Genomic DNA, 17062 nt, shown 5'->3' on the forward strand with positions numbered 1-17062 from the left:
CCCCCCAATCGGCCCTACCCTGAGCATGACTGAGGGTGGCATCACAACCTCCCAATCCGCCCTGCTCTGTGCATGACGGGGTGGCGCCCCAATTCCCCAATCGGCCCTGCTCTGAGCCCAACCAGGGGCTGCACCTAGGGATTGGGCCTGCCCTCTGCCACCCGGGAGCAGGCCTAAGCCAGTAGGTCGTTATCTCCCGAGGGGTCCCAGACTGCGAGAGGGCACAGGCCAGGCTGAGGGACCCCCCCTCCCCCCCGAGTGCACAAATTTTTGTGCACCGGGCCTCTAGTATAGGATATTATTGTTGACAGAAAAATCTGGGCCTGCCTCCTATTCTGTTACAACAGGAAACTAGCTCCTTTTAGGGAGGTATTTCAGACTAGCACCAAATTGAGACTTTCTCTAATACAATCAGGATGAAAAAGAACAGAAAAGGGAGTCATTACCTTACTTTTGTTTCAATGGCACTTAATGTTGGGCCCACATCTTCTTCAAACCATCCCCAATAGTATGAGAGCTACCCCTGCACTTGTGACAGTTAGGCCAGTCAGCCCTTCCACAAACCCCCACCCACACCCCCTGACACAATCTCATATTCTTTCTCACACAAAGCCATTCGTTCAACCATCCCAGCTGAAGAAAAGACTTGGTCCCCAAAATAAAATCCAAGAAATGCTCTCCAAAGAAAGGGGACAATCTACTTATAGAGAACAGGAAGAGGGTTGGAGGACTAAGAAAAAATAAAGAGCTTGGGGCAACTTTAAACTTCTAAAGGAGATGACAACCTTGATAACATGGAATGAGGGGTGAGGAATGGGGGAGAGGATAGTAAGAAAGGTGCCCCAACCAGTTGTCCCATGCACTGAAAGGTCACCAGTTTGATTCCCAGTCAAGGCACATACCCAGGTTGTGGGTTTGATTCCTGGTCGGAGTGCATGCAGAAGGCAACAGATCGATGTTTCTCTCTCATATTGATCTCTCTCGCTCTCTCTCTCCCATCCTTTCTTTCTCTAAAAAAAAAAAAAAAAAAAAAAAAATCAATTAAAAGCATATTTTAAAAAGAAGAAGGGCAGCTTTACTCAGGAGTGAAATTCACAAGAAGGGCCAAGCCCATCGCACTTTGCCCCCGCAGGGGATTTTCACTGTCCTTGGCCCACCACCTTTCCCCCACCTCTGCACCCTATATGGAAACAAACCTATTCACATGCTCTGCAAACTTGAGAAGAATCTACAGTCAGCCCTGCCTTTTAAGGTATGAGCCTCTTGAGGACAAAAACCTACCCACAAATCAAGAGGAAACCCACACCAGCTATTTGCTAATTCAGTCTTTCTCTATACAAGAATGGCCAAGCAAGCATCAGAAAGTTGACCACCAGTGTCTTCTACACAAAAAAGTTTACTCCAGTGAGATGCCAGGGAACAAAACAAAGACGAATCCAAGAAGAAAATAATGCAAAATTCAAGAAAGAGCAGTAGTTGTGTGTGGAAAAATAGTGAAAGAATGTCACAAGAAATTGGGAGACTCCCTGAAACAGCACAGGTTTTCTGACCTAGGGCTCTGTTTTCTTCTAGGCCTCTAATCACACACCTTGGTTCTACAGTAATTAGACCATCATAATAATGTAAATATAGCTATTGTTTTGATTTTCTATAGAAAATCAACCTATGGACAAAGTATGGAAGGCTTCATTATCATTATAGAACAGATTGTAAACACACACTGCACATATGCAAATTCCTCATCTAATCTACAAAAAGAATCTATAGTTGACAAATCAATAGAGGCACAAATATATCATTTAAAGTTATAAAAGTCTTTTTTCTTCCCTGGCTGCTTGAAGATTGGCCAACATCATGAACAACACAGTAACTATCTGGACCAGGAAGTTCATAACCAACAAACTACTTCAGTGAAAACAAATGGTCACTGACGTCCTTCACCCTGAGAAAGCAACAGCACCTAAGACAGAAATTTGGCAAAAACTAGCCAAAATGTGTACGACCACACCAGATGTCATCTCTGTATTTGGATTCAGAACACATGTTGGTGGTGGCAAGACAACTGGCTTTGGCATAATCTATGATTCCTTGGATGGGGTGGGGAACCTTTTTTTCTGCCAAGGGCCATTTGGATATTTATAGCATCATTCATGGCCATACAAAGTCATCAACTTAAAAATTAGCCTGCTATATTTGGTCAAACATTTAATTAACTCACCCCTAATGCCCTGCAGGGCCAGACCAAATGATTTTGCAGGCCTTATATGGCCTGTGAGCTGGATATTCCCCACCCTTTGTTTACTAAACAAAGGCATCCACAGGAGGTCCTAGCACAGTATGCTTTGTGAATAAGGGTAGCTACTATACCTCTTTCCACTGTCATGCTACATTCAAAGGACTAAAGTGACATAAGCACTGAAAAATTAGAACAATGGCAACACAACTTATAAAGTCTTGAGAAAAATGTCTGGAAAAGATTACCATAATTTAAATGAAGGTTAAAACTTAAGCAATGTACTGCATGGTGACTATAGGTAATAATACTGTATTCTATACTTGAAATTTGCTGAGAGTAGATTTTAAATGTATTTACCACACACAAATAACTATATAAGGTGATGGATATGTTAATTCGTTTGACTGCAATAATCATTTCAAAAGTCTGCTGTAAATATATACAATTTTTTATTTGACAATTATACCTTAATGGAGGGGGGAAATACAATAAACTGTACAATACAAATTTTTGTTTAAAAATAAACATAAAACAATTTTTAATTAAAAAAAAAAACTTGCCCGACTGGCATGGCTCAGTGGTTGAGCATCAACCTATGAACCAGGAGGTCACAGTTCAATTCCCATTCAGGGCACATGCCCAGGTTACGGGTTTTCTCTCCATTGGGGGTCATGCAGGAGGCAGCCAATCAATGATTCTCTCTCATCAATGATATTTCTATCTCTCTCTCACTCTCCCTTCCTCTCAGAAATAAATAAAAATATTTTTATAAGTAAATAAATAAACTTGAGGAGACCATCACAGTACCAGTGTTACACCAAAGCACAATTGAAAAAATGCTAGAGTAAATTATCTACAAGACATTCTTTTTCAGGTTGTATCTATTATAATTCCATAGAAATGCATTTTTTAAAGTAGCTTGATTTAAGGTAGTTTCTACCTTTATTACTAAAATATATTGAGACAACTTGGGAAAAGTTGGAGAAGGAAGATAATTTGACTAATAAAGGAAGAGAAGGGGAAAAGAATATGCAAACAAAAATAACTACAGCACATTAACTACTACAAAAATATCCTAATCTATATATATAAAAGGCTAATGTGCTAAGTGTCTGAATATGTTTAAAGTATTACATATAGTATTACATACGTCTCCTTTTTCTCCCTAAAGTCATTTTTAACGAGGCCAGCCAAATGATTCTTGGCCCCCAAAACAGAAACCTACCTAAAACAAGATAATAAAATTATAGTTTCCACTAAGGTACCATGGACTATTGTATATCAAATAGAGGTTCCACACCAAATTCAGAATTTACAAAGAAAATTAATCAAAAGCAGTCACATGACTCAGACTTCTCTCAGTCAGATTATAAACATAAAAAGAGTGAATGAAACAGTGAAAGTTCTCTACAGTGAAGAGAAGACATTAACATTTGTGGAGTGAACTATCCAAGTGCTGAGAGTATGACCATGCCTTCACAGCAAGCTGAGTGAGATGCTCATAAGCCTATTCAGTGAGCTAAATATGTGATCCCTGAGGTGAGAGTACAGTGGATTTCCACCCTGAGAACTCTAGAGAGCAGAAGGAAAAGCCATGTTGATCACTGACATTAAAATGCACAACCAAGGCAAAATTCAGCAATTCCAGCAGAACAGAGGTAGGCTACATACAAGACCCAACACAAGGTCACCTTTGGTTCAGTCCAACAGTGGCCCCAAACAAGCCAAAATTACTCCAGAAGGAGGAAATTGTAGGTGGACCTAAGTTCCTAGGGGCTAAGGAAGAATCACCAAATAAAGCATACAAGCATAAAGACGCACCCCTCCAGGCAAGACAACAATGTAGGTAAACATGGTACTCACTACCTCCCACAGCCACATCAAAATTACAACTAAAATACAGAACTATCATTCAGAACCATCTGAAATCTAGCTAAACAGAAGTCCTACAACTAGGGAATTAAAGAAGAAGCACATCAAGACTGGTAGGAGTGGTGGAGATTCAGGGCAGAATTGCAGAACTGCTGGACCCACACCTATGTGTTGCAGTTTAAAATTCAAAGGGATATCTTGGCTGTGGAGGTTCCTGAGGAGCAAGGGGTCCCTGCCCCACAACAGGTCCTCTAGCCCAGGATTCCAGTGCCCCAAAGAAAAGGCCCCACAACTTCTGATTGAAGGGACTGTGGCTGAGTGACACAAAGGCTGCAGGAGTCCTAGGCAGTTCCTATTAAAGAGCCTGCACATGGACTTACTCAGACTCACTCCCTCTGAGCTCCAGCAATGGGGCAGCAACTTGAAAGGAACCTGGGACATTTGGAGAGGAATTAATTTGTCTGGCATGAGGGAGAGAGCTAGAGGGGCAGCTTTCTCCCAGACAGAAGTGCTGGCAGAGTTCCTTTGCTGAGCCCTCCTGACAGAGCTGGCAGGTGGAGCACCATATCTGAATCTCCATCAACATGGCTCATACTTTTCGCCCCACCCTGGTGATTCCTGAGGCCCTGCCCCTCCCTACTTGCAGGCTCATCCAAGCCATTTCTAGTGGCTTTTCCACTCTTGCCTCATTCTTTGGACTTTCCTAAAATATCTCAAACAAGCAGCAGCTGACCTCAGCATGCCCCATACCTCTTGATAAGTGGCCCCAAGCCATGCACTAGGGGGAGCCCTACTTGGTTCATAGCTTGGCCTCTCCTGGGCACTTCCAAGACCAATACAAGTAGCAGCCATCTGCTGATGGCTTTGTAGCTCATGCTGGATAGCCCTAGGCAGGACACCTCCTGGGTGACTTTGCACTTCCCAGGAGGCTCCAGAGCCAGTACAGCCAGTGATCAGCTTTGACCACGATGGATTACAAAGCTACCACCTCCATGAGTGACACACTCAAAGGGCGGATTCAGTGAGCACCAAAGCCCCAGTGAAGCAAGTCCTGCTCCATAGGGTTGACTCCTGCACAGCAGCTCTTCAGCTATAGTCGCAGCCAGTCCTCACAATTGATTGGCCTGGGGGGGTCAATACCTCCCAATGACGCCAACCAAGATTCAACTACAAGAGGACAGTGCACACAGCTCACATAGAGGCTCACCTGGAGTGCCCAGCTCAGGAGACTGAGAAGGCAGAGCCACTGGGCCCTACAGGACACCTACTAAACAAGGCCACTCTACCAAGTCCAGGACACACAGCTGATCTACTTAATACACAGAAACAAACATAGGGAATTAGCCAAAATGTGGAGACAAAAAAAACATGGCACAAATGAAAGAACAGAAGAAATCTCCAGAAAAAGCACTAAGTGAAATGGAAGCAAGAAAACTACCAGACATGGCGTTCAAAACAATGGTTATATGGATGTTCAAGGAACTTATTAAGAACATCAACAAAATGCCCAGGTCAGGGTGAAAATATCCTCGGGCCGAAACCGGTTTGGCTCAGTGGATAGAGCGTCGGCCTGCGGACTGAAAGGTCCCAGGTTCGATTCCGGTCAAGGGCATGTACCTTGGTTGCGGGCACATCCCCAGTGGGGAGTGTGCAGGAGGCAGCTGGTCGATGTTTCTCTCTCATCGATGTTTCTAACTCTCTATCTCTCTCCTTTCCTCTCTGTAAAAACTCAATAAAAGATATTTAAAAAAAAAGAACATCAACAACATAAAAAAGGACCAATCAGAAATGAAGGATACACTAACTGAAATAAAGTATAAGTTACAGGGAATCAACAGTAGAGAATGCCAAGAATCAAATCAAGAATTTGGAATATAAGGAAGCAAAAAAACATCTAACCAGAAGAGCAAAAATAAAAACGAGTCCCAAAATATGAAGATAGTGTAAGGAGCCTCTGGGACAACTGCAAGCATATCAAAATTCACATAATGGGGGTGCCAGGAGTAGAAGAGAGCAAGAAATTGAAAACCTATTTGAAAAAATAATGACAGAAATTGATGTTGGTGAAAGAAATAGAGACACAAGTCCAGGAAGCACAAAGTCTCAAACAAGATGAAACCAAAGAGACCCACACCAAGACACATCATAATTAAAATGCAAAATGTTAAAGTCAAAGAGAGAATGTTTAAAACAGCAAGAGAAAAGCAGTTAGTTATCTACAAGGAAGCACCCATAAAACTGTCAACTGATTTTTCAACAGAAACTTTGCAGGCCAGAAAGGAATGGCAAGAAATATTCAAAGTGATGAAAAGTAAGGACATACAACCAAGATTACTCTACCCAGTAAAGCTAGCGTTTAGAATTGAAGGGCTTCCAGACAAGGGCTTCCAGACAAGAAAAAGCTAAAGGAGTTCGTCACCACAATCAGTTTTACACAAATGTTAAGGGTCTTCTTTAAGAAGGAAAGAAAAGCCGAAACCGGTTTGGCTCAGTGGATAGAGCATTGGCCTGCGGACTGAAAGGTCCCGGGTTCAATTCCGGTCAAGGGCATGTACCTGGGTTGCGGGCACTTCCCCAGTGGGGGATGTGCAGGAGGCAGCTGATCGATGTTTCTCTCTCATCGATGTTTCTAACTCTCTATCTCTCTCCCTTCCTCTCTGCAAAAAATCAATAAAATATATTTAAAAAAAAAAAGAAGGAAAGAAAAGATAAAACATATGAACAATAAGAAGGCAATAAATACGTATCGATCAACAATTGAATCTACTAGTAAAAATCAAAATAAACGAGCAAGCCGAACACAAACAGACTCATAGATACGGAGAACAGTTTGAACAGTTGCCACAAGAGAGGGAGTTGGGGGGAGGATGAAAAAGGTGAAGGGATTTAGAAGTACAATTTAGAGTGCTCAACTCACCTTCAAGCCCAGTGACTTCCCAGCGTTCAGATCCTCGGACTTTCCTCACAGCATGGCCCCCAAACGCCAGTCCTCGCTCCCACCTCAAATGAAGAAACCAAAACTGCCTCCAGCCCCCAAGCCGGAGAAGAAGCTGACCCCTCAGGACGTGCCAAAGGGGGGAAAAGAACAGCAAGAAGCGATTGAACATACTGATGAAATACAAAATGAAATAGACAGACTCATGAACAAGCCAGTGAGAAGATTCTGAACGCAGAACAGAAATATAACAAACTCTGCCAACCATTTTTTCAGAAGAGGTCAGAATTGATTGCCAAAATCCCAAATTTTGGGGTAACAACGTTTGTCAACCATCCACAAGTGTCTGCACTGCTTGGGGAAGAGGATGAAGAGGCGCTGCATTATTTGACAAGAGTTGAAGTAACAGAATTTGAAGATATTAAATCAGGTTACAGAATAGATTTTTATTTTGATGAAAATCCTTACTTCGAAAATAAAGTTCTCTCCAAAGAATTTCATATGAATGAGAGTGGTGATCCATCTTCAAAGTCCACTGAAATCAAATGGAAACCTGGAAAGGATTTGATGAAACATTCAAGTCAAACACAGAACAGCAGGAAGAGACAGCATGAGGTTCTTTACCTGGTTTACTGACCATGCTAATGCAGGTGCCGATGAGTTAGGAGAAGTCATCAAAGATGACATTTGGCCAAATCCATTACAGTACTACTTGGTTCCTGACACGGATGATGAAGAAGGGAAAGGAGAAGAAGATGATGATGACGATAATGAAGAAGAGGAAGGGTTGGGAGATATTGATGAAGAAGGGAATGAGAATGAAGGTGAAGAAAACGAAGATGATGATGTGGGGGAAGAAGGAGAGGAAGATGAAGCAGAAGATGACTAATGAACATTGATAGATTCCAACCTTTTTTCATTTTCTCCAGTCCCTGGGAACAAGTTGTAGTCTTTTATTTTTTTCTTTTACTCCCCCCCCCCCCCCTCTTGTGCTCAGTTGCCCTGCTTTTGAGGTCTCTTTTCTCTCCTTTACACTATGGTTCTCACCTTATTTTTTTTGGGGGGGGGGGGGGGGCGGGGATGTACCTTGAGCAGATACAGTGGGAAAAGAATCTTTGCCCCTTTCTGTTCCAAATTCATTTTTATCCCTTCCTGTCTCAAGAAAAACTTAATGGAATCAACACCACCGTGCTCTGTGGGGAAAAAAGAAAAACCTTCTGCTCCCTTAGCTCTGCTGGGAGCTGGAGGTTGCTAGGCCCCTGGGTAGTAGTGCATAGAATTTTAGCTTTTTTCCTCCTTTCTCTATATATTGGGCTCAGAGATTACACTGTGTCTCTATGTGAATATGGACAATTAGCATTTACCAACATGTATCTGTCTACTTTCTTTTGTTTAAAAAATGAAAATAAAAAACTTTTAAAAGGGGGGTTACAGAAGGTCAGCAAAGGGTGGGTTTGAGATGTCTGGATGGGTTAAGTGGGCATTTTGACAACATGGCTTCTCCTTTGACATGTTTAATCATGATGTTTAACGGACGTCCTTGCAGTCTAAGATGACACTTTTAAAATAAAATTCTCTCCTAATGATGGCTTGAGCCCTGCCACTCGATGGGAGAAATCAGCAGAACCTGTAGGATCTTATTCAGAATTGACATTTCTCTACTGTAATTTTGTTCCTGTTTATTTTTAAATTTTCTTGTTTCACTGGAAAGGAAAGATGATGCTCAGGTTTTTTTTGTTTTTGTTTTTTGGGTTTTTTTAGCTTGCCAATGATGCTCAGTTTTAAACGTTAAAAGTGTACAAGTTGCTTTGTTACAATAAAACTAAATGTGTACACAAATAAAAAAAAGAAGTACAATTTAGTAGTCGTAGTGTAGTCATGGGGGCCTAAATACAGCATAGGGAATATAGTCAATGACATATTGACTATGTATGATGTCAGATGGGTATGAGATTTTTCAGAATGACCATGTACTAAGTTTTACAATGTCTAATCATTGGGGTATATACTTGAAACTAATATATTGTATATCAACAATAATTGAAAAAAAATTAATGATTAAAAAAAAAGGATTCCTCCAGGTCAGGGGAGTAGCCGGGATAGGAGTCTCTCAAGAATTTCTAAAGAGCCCACAAAACAGAGTCACCTTTAATCATGTGCCAAGCTCAAAGAGCCACATATGAATCATCCTAGTTCCTCACTATTGCTTCCTCCTCCCACTCCACCCAGTCTAAAAGCCAATAAGGTCAGAAACGGGAAATCTAAGGAATAGAGATCTAAGCAGAAGCCAATCACACACCTTTCTCTCACAGCAGGTGGTTGCCAACCAGAAGTCTTCCGGGAAAAAGTCTTACCTTTGAGTGAAGACGAAAGTGTTGATTAAAATACTAAATTGGATACTTTTAATTTTTAAAGTGAGTCTATGTTTTATAACTTCTATTACCTAAGATTACAGCTACCTGAAGGTACCCTTTGTCTTTTATTTACTACTGAATCCCAAGCACGAATGGCTGGCTCACAGGAGTGCTCATTAAATACCAGTTAAATCAATAACTTGACAAGTGAGCCAAGAATAGAGCCATGCCACAGTGGGTGACCATTAAAGAATAGCTAACTGATTGCAGAGGCTAAAGAGTGAAGGAAAGTGAAAAAGTAAAAAAAGTAAAGATCATCTTTCAAGAAGCTTGGTTGGAAGAAGAAGAAATAAAGTGGTCAACAGTGGGAAGATTCAGGATAGGATCAATGGAAGTGTTATGCTTCAGCATTTTTAAGACTCAAGGAGAAAAATCCAATTAAAAAAATTTAACTCTGGTCCTGGCCAGTGTGGCTCAGTTAGTTGGGCATCATCCTGTGCACCTAGACGTTGCTGGTTCGATTCCCGGTCAGGGCACATGCCCAGGTTGTAGGCTCGATCCCTGGTGGGGGGGCATGCAAGAGGCAGCAGATCAATGTTCCACTCTCACATCGATGATTTTCTCTCTCTCTCTCTCTCTCTCTCTCTCTTTCAAGGATCAGTAAATAAACAAAAAAATTAACTCTGATTAGGAGCTTTACACATATCAACTCTTTTAATCTTCACAACAATTCAATAATACAGAAAATATTATCTCCTTTCCATAGGTAAGGGATCAGAAATACTCTAGGAGTTTCTGAAGATCCCACTAAAGCACCCCCGGAGAAAACATTCAGCTCTAACCAGGTGTCAGGTTCATTCTCTCACAAGAGAATAAAGCATTGGTACTAGAAAATGCAACAAAGAATGAGTTAAGAATAGGTTAGGGTGAGCCTCAGTTAGGAAAAGGATGGTTCATTCTTTTATTTTATTTTATTTATTTATTTATTTACTTACTTACTTACTTACTTAATATATCTTTTTATTGATTTCAGAGAGGAAGGGAGAGGGAGAGAGAGATAGAAACATCAATGATGAGAGAGAATCATTGATCGGTTGCCTCCTGCACGCCCCACACTGGGGATCAAGCTCACAACCTGGGCATATGCCCTGACCAGGAATCGAACCATGACCTCCTGGTTCATAGGCCAGGCTCAACCACTGAGCCACACTGGCCAGTCACTTCATTCTTTTAGATTGGGGGAAAGGAATAAAGCTTGTATATCTGACAAACTCTTACTCATCCCTCAAAAATCAGCACAAGTTATCACCTACAGTGGGAAGTCTTCTAACATTTGTTAAAGTGTGGATATATGAACAAGTTAGGGAGAGGCTAGGTCCAGGTAATAGTCATTTTTTGGACGGGTTAAGAGTGAGTGGGTAGAGACTAGGAATAGTCTTGAGGACAGGGATGAAAAAGGAAGAGCATAGGGAGATGAACAAATCCCAATTAACTGAGCAATCATGCCAATGACTCAGCTCAGAATCACCATAGATTAATACGAGGTTGGGGTTTTGCTAGGTGAGCAGAGCAGGACAGCAGCACCAAGTCTCTGAGTCTTGATGAAATTAACTATAGGTTCCAGACTAGATATGAAAGGTGCCAGAAGTGAGTTGTAAACTGGAGACAGGGGATCAAGAGTTTGGCGATCAGAGTCATTGTGGTGAAAGATAGTGAAGAAGTTGTTTTATTTATAACAAAAGAGCAAATCAAAATGCCCTTCCCTGGGTTTATTGTCCTTGTGGCCCCTGCTTTCTTTAGTGCCTTGGAAATGCCCTGCTGCCCTAGCCAACTTGGCTCAGTGGCTAGACCAGGAGTGGGCAAACTTTTTGACTCGAGGGCCACAATGGGTTCTTAAACTGGACCAGAGGGCCGGAACAAAAGCATGGATGGAGTGTTTGTGTGAACTAATATAAATTCAAAGTAAACATCATTACATAAAAGGGTACGGTCTTTTTTTTTCAATAGTTTTATTCATTTCAAACGGGCCGGATCCAGCCCGCGGGCCGTAGTTTGCCCACGGCTGGGCTAGAGTGTCAGCCTGCAGACTGAAGGGTCCCAGGTTTGATTTCGGCAAGGGCACATGCCTGGGTTTCGGGCTTGATCCCCAGTAGGGGATGTGCAGAATTCTCTCTCATCATTGATGTTTCTATTTCTCTCTCCTTCTCCCTTCCTCTCTGAAATCAATAAAGAAATATTTTTTTTAAAAAAGAAAGAAAATGCCCTGCTATGCCTGTTTCGGAGTGTTTATGCTTGCAATTCCCTTTCTGCAAAATGCATGTTTTTCAACAAACTAATATAGCTGGCTCCCTCTCACCATTGGGGTCTCGGCTCAAATGTCACCTTCCCAGTCAATTTCCCTGACCACAAATGCTAAAGCAGAAGTCCACCATAACCTGTCCCTGCCATTGCCCTCTTATTTTCTTCATGGCACTTATCACTATGTGAAATCACATTGATTTATTTATTAACCTCTTTGATGTTGGTCTCCTTTATCCTGCTTACCACTGTATCCTCTGTACACAAACAGGGTGGCTTGTATGGGTACTCAACAGACACTTATTGAATGAATAAATGAACTGGGGGAGCAAATGTAACACTAAAATACCATTGCCTTACTAGTCCCACAACATGGGAAATATCCAGGTAGTAGGAAATGGCAGGGATTTTTCTCTCAAAAAGAGAATGTTGTTCACTACCCATGGGGGCAAAGGTAGGCAGATTATTCAGAGCTCTGACTTACCGAAGAGCCACACTTCTTACCTAAAGGATATCACTTCCCTCTCAGTGGGTAACCTTGCAAAGAAAGATTTTAAAGCAGGGTAACTGCTCGCACCCAGACATGCCAAAAGACCACTCTTGGAAAAACTGTGCCTAAATTCCACTTTAAGCACTGTCAACACTGGGACCAAGACTTGTTCAACATTGCATTCCCAGCATCTAGTAGTTTTTGACCCAAGGGGATACCCAGAATGTTTGTTAAATAAGCACTTAAGACATGGTCTTCTGAGGAATGGCCATCCATCCCATCAACTCTTACGCTGTGGATAAACTTATTTTAGAAACAGGGCAAGACAGCTAAGGAGCCTTTGGCCTAGGTCTCTCCCTGAGCGGCAGTTTGGTTCCTAGAATTCAATACTCATCCATCCTGTGCCACGGGTAATCAAGTATTACTTTCCCCCAGAGTCACCATGTATCAAATTGATGCATACTTGGCCAATATAGTGGTTAATACAGTATAGTAACCAATAATGGACTTCACTTGCCTCTTTAATTTTGTATATGTATTTTGGTCAGCAAGGAAGGGTAGCTCAAAATACTGAAAGAACTAAAATTGAAGAATTCCACCATTAATTTTTGTATCCACCAGTGTGCGGCTCACCGTGGGACCCCAGGAAAATCACATCACCCTCTTGACTCTCAGTTTCATCAACAGTCATAATGTTCTTTATCCAAAGGGTAGTTTGGAGAAAATTAGTTAGCTAATACTTCGTTGCAATGTACTCTGAGGCCAATGCTTGAAAGATCCCATAAATCAAATTAACTATGAAACAAGGGAAACCATAATTAAGCCCACTTCCAAAACCTGAGACTCTGAGGAGTGAGAAACATTTAAAATTATGCCTGTGGCTCTGACACTAACTCACTCTCACGCTAAGACATGTATTCTCAAAAAAAAAAAAAAGATTCCTAACATTAACAACGGACCCTTACTATTCGGAAATGTCACCTGCCCTGGCAAGATGAACTTGACATGTATAAAATGATGCAGTGCTAACGGTGACAAGCAATTGCAGAAGGACACCTGCGCCAACAGTTCACTGCTGCTGTCTCCGTGCCTCACCTCAGTGCGGTTTAGTTAACATTCAGGCCGCCTTACCAAACGCCAAGCCATTAACCCAGTGGTTCTCAACCTTCTGGCCCTTTAAATACAGTTCCTCATGTTGTGACCCAAGCATAAAATGATTTTCGTGGCTACTTCATCACTGTCATGTTGCTGCCGTTATGAATCGTCATGTAAATATCTGATATGCAGGATGGGCTTAGGGGACTCCTGTGAAAGGGTCGTTCGACCGCCAAAGGGGTCGCGACCCACAGGTTGAGAACCGCTGCATTAGCCTATTTCAGTGAGACCTGGTTTAACAGACTCTCGGTGCCGCTCAGCCCTCCCCCTGCCGACCCCCGCGGACACTCCGGGAAAACATCACAGCCACATCCAGCCGCAAGGTCCACGCCTTCCTCCCGCACGACTCCCGAACTTCCTTCCACTTTTAAAAGTACTTTAGTCCGCTTTTGTTTACTAAAAACTCTTAGCGAGACCGAGGAGAGGCAGCGAGGGAACACTGACAAGTCGGTTCCTGGGCCAGCGGTTGGCACTGACATCAGGGGGCGAGCCAGTTGGTCCCGCTTGAGCCTCAATGAATGGAGCAAAGGTGACGAGGAAGGGAAGGGGGCGGCTCCCACCATCGCCTCCACCTGGGCCGCCTCTCCGTCCGGCCTGACACACGCCCGGCGGAGGGCAGGGGCCGGGTCGGGACACCCCCGCACCCCGGCCGGCCGCCGGCAGCCCCGGCGCACCTGAGCATCGCACCTGGGGCGCGGAGGCGGGGGGCCCGGCCGGCGGCGGGGCGAAGTCACCGCTCGCCTCTCCAAGCCGAAGTGAGGGCGACGCCTCCCACGGGGCCAGGAACCAGCAAGGTGCGGGCGCCGGCACGGAGGGTCGGCCCCCAAACCTCCAGCAACCCCGAGGGCCCCCGCTGCCTCCAGCCTCCTCAGGGAGGTGCGCAGGGGGGCGCGAAGGGGACAGCCAGGATGGCGGCGGCCGGTACTCACAGAGCCCACTGGAGCCGGTGCTGCTGAACATGGTCCCGCCGGACCCGGAGCCCCCGCGGGGGGACCAGGGGGAGGGGAAGCCGAGGTGGAGAGACTGGCGACCGCGCAGGCGCACTCCCGGCGGGGGCGGCGAATCCGGCCGCTGGATTCCACTCCGGGGCCTGCTGCGTACAGCGCATGCGCGGCCCGTGAGGCGCTCCGCTCCGTCCTCCCTGCTCCCTTCCTGCCGGCGAGGGGAAGTGCGTCCGCAGAGCTGGGGTCCGCCTCTCCAGGTTTTCTCGATGGCTGTGGGCGCCCTTTGGAAAACGAACGGGATGGCGTGGGAGGGGCGAAGGTGTAACTCCCGGGAGCCGCCCACTAGTGCTCACCTCTGCCTTCCTGCCCGCCGGGTGGGTCCGCCAGGGCAGCGGGTTCCCCGTGACCTCTACCCTCGGCCTGGACGGGACGCCCGGGGTGTTCTGCGCATGCTCAGCCTTTCCTAGGAAGCTCCCCAAAGCTCTTCCAGTTCGCAATTATTTTTAAGTGTTCGAGTGACCCCAAGACCCAAAGGTTTGAGAACTGCTGTAATTGTTCATAAAGCGCTCTGAAGTTTTAAACAGGCAAAGAAAAAAAAGACATTTATTCATGTTCAATTCTGCAAACATTCTTTCTTTTTCACTTTTTAAATTATGGGGTGGGGCCACAACATTAGTAACAAAGAAACAGAATTTCCGGAGTATGAGGCCCAGAAATCAGGATTTTAAAGAGTCCCAGGTGATTCTAATGTGCAGCCAAAGTTGAGAACCACAGGACTAGATAGTGCCAAACCCTACCCCAGACCTATTAAATCGCCATTTAACAAGCCCCCCAGCTGACTTGTATGCACATTAGGTGTCTGAGAACCACTAGTACAGTGATTCTTAACAGGGAGCAATTTTGCCTACAGGGGACACACCAATGTTTGAAGATAGTTTGGTCTTGGGAGAGAGGGCTGCTATTGGTATCTAATGGGCAGAGGCCAGGGATGCTGCAAATATCCTGCAATACACAGGGCAGCCTCCCACAATGAAGAATTCTCTTACCCAGAAGGTCAACCTTACACTAGTGTAATTCATCCAACCTTTATCATGCAGTCCCGGATCTCTTAGTGTATGTCATTTTTATTGTCCTTACCTATAGGTCCACCTTGTCTTTTCTATAATTGTGTTATGAAGAATTAATCCTATCAGTTACTGGGAATCATCGTTTACCTTGCTCTGTCTTGTTGAATCTGCTTTCTACATTGAGGTAATAGTGGTAGCTTATAAGGGTGAATGAACCCTTAACAAGAAGGGAACGTTATCTTACAAAATGTATCCCATTTTTAGTTTCTTGGGGTGAAGGCATTGCCTTCCTTTAATAAAACAAAGCACAGCATCTCTAAGGTTTTGGCACAAGAAGAAAAATCTCCAGGTGAGTCCTGGGAGAAGGTTGCTGACCAACACCCTTGACAAGTGCCTTTCTTGTATATTTAACCCTTCCTTTAGCACAGTGTTCCTTTCATATAGCAGAGATAGACTAGAATTTTTCCTAAACATTACTAAGTAGTAGAGGGATCAACAACAACAAAAATAAGAATCACAAACATCCAAAGTATCAAGTTCTGAACAGATGACAGCTATTGTGCCTAAAGTTTATTGGCCACTTCCTTTTCCACATTCTGACTGAAGGCCTCCTTTCTAAAGACCCAGGAATTCTATCAGCAATCTTTTAGACTAGGAATCAGTAGATAATGACTAGGGTTGATGGTCAATCCTTGGATAAAATAGCCTTCATACTGCTTCAAATGCACTTTCAGCATATAATATCTGTGAAACTAATATTTATGAGACAATAGGTCTGGAAGCTTTTTAAAGGGCAGTTACACATTTTTACTGATTCAATAATATTCATAATAGATGTTTACTGAACAGGGGACATTTTGGAAATTCTTGAGTAGTTTTGATTGTCACAATGAGTTGAGCGATACTACATGGTGTCTAGTGATGCCAGACACAATCCTTTTACAAAAATAGAATTGTTCTCTTTCCTAACCAGCTTTTGAGTCTCCCACCTTATGTTTCTTATGTATGTAATAGCCTGTTTATATTTGAGCCTAAAACCAATTCCATTTTATGTGTAAACATGTGTGCTTTGCAGAGTTTTAATTCACTCTGAATTTTCCAGGGATACAACTATTATACTGTTTTAGTTATTTGAAACTTAAGAGTTGTTCACCAATTCTAAAAAACATACCATCTACATTAACACCGTTCATTACATTTGAGTCCCCAATATCAGTATACATTATGGCTGGTGCATTCTTAGTGATTCTACATCTTTCATAAAGATGTACTAATTTAGCCCTTATTTTTAAAATACTATATATAATGTTAAATATTAAGAAAAGGTGTTGAGCAATACCAACAACAAAAACAAATCCAGTGAAAAATAGGCATACATCACATAAACAAATTGAAAGACAAAAATCACATGATCATATCAATAGATGCAGAAAAAGCATTCGACAAAATCCAACACCTATTTTTGATAAAAACTCCCAGCAAAAAGAATAGAGGGAGCATATCTTAATATGATAAAGGCCATATATTGAAGCATGGTGGCAACCATGCTTGGTGGGAATTGCTGTCTAATATTTTAACCCTGTTGACTTGGCTTCTGTCATTATTTGCTTGCCAAAATAATAGAAAAGTTATTTTGATTTTCTGAATTATATAAATCAGCCCGTTTGATTGAATACCCTATTGATTGTAATTTGAATACCTCATTGGTTGT

General features: G+C 43.1%; 1 protein-coding gene and 1 pseudogene across 2 annotated transcripts in view; one reads left to right on the top strand and one right to left on the bottom strand.

Annotated features, from left to right (window-relative positions):
* UBAC2 (UBA domain containing 2) overlaps nucleotides 1–14330 on the bottom strand; it is a 187093-nt gene extending 172763 nt beyond the window's left edge. The window contains exon 1 of the mRNA XM_081115129.1: nucleotides 14270–14330. Within this exon, the coding sequence (XP_080971255.1) occupies nucleotides 14270–14300 (31 nt within the window). The 5' untranslated portion in view covers nucleotides 14301–14330. The remainder of the gene's footprint in view (nucleotides 1–14269) is intronic.
* Nucleotides 7078–7981, top strand: LOC308512799 (protein SET-like; annotated as a pseudogene). The gene has a single exon. The product of its transcript is annotated as a protein SET-like (transcript).
* Nucleotides 14331–17062: the final 2732 nt, after the last annotated feature.

This window comes from Myotis nattereri (genome assembly GCF_964212035.1).
Source record: "Myotis nattereri genome assembly, chromosome: 2".
Taxonomy (NCBI): Eukaryota; Metazoa; Chordata; class Mammalia; order Chiroptera; family Vespertilionidae; genus Myotis; species Myotis nattereri.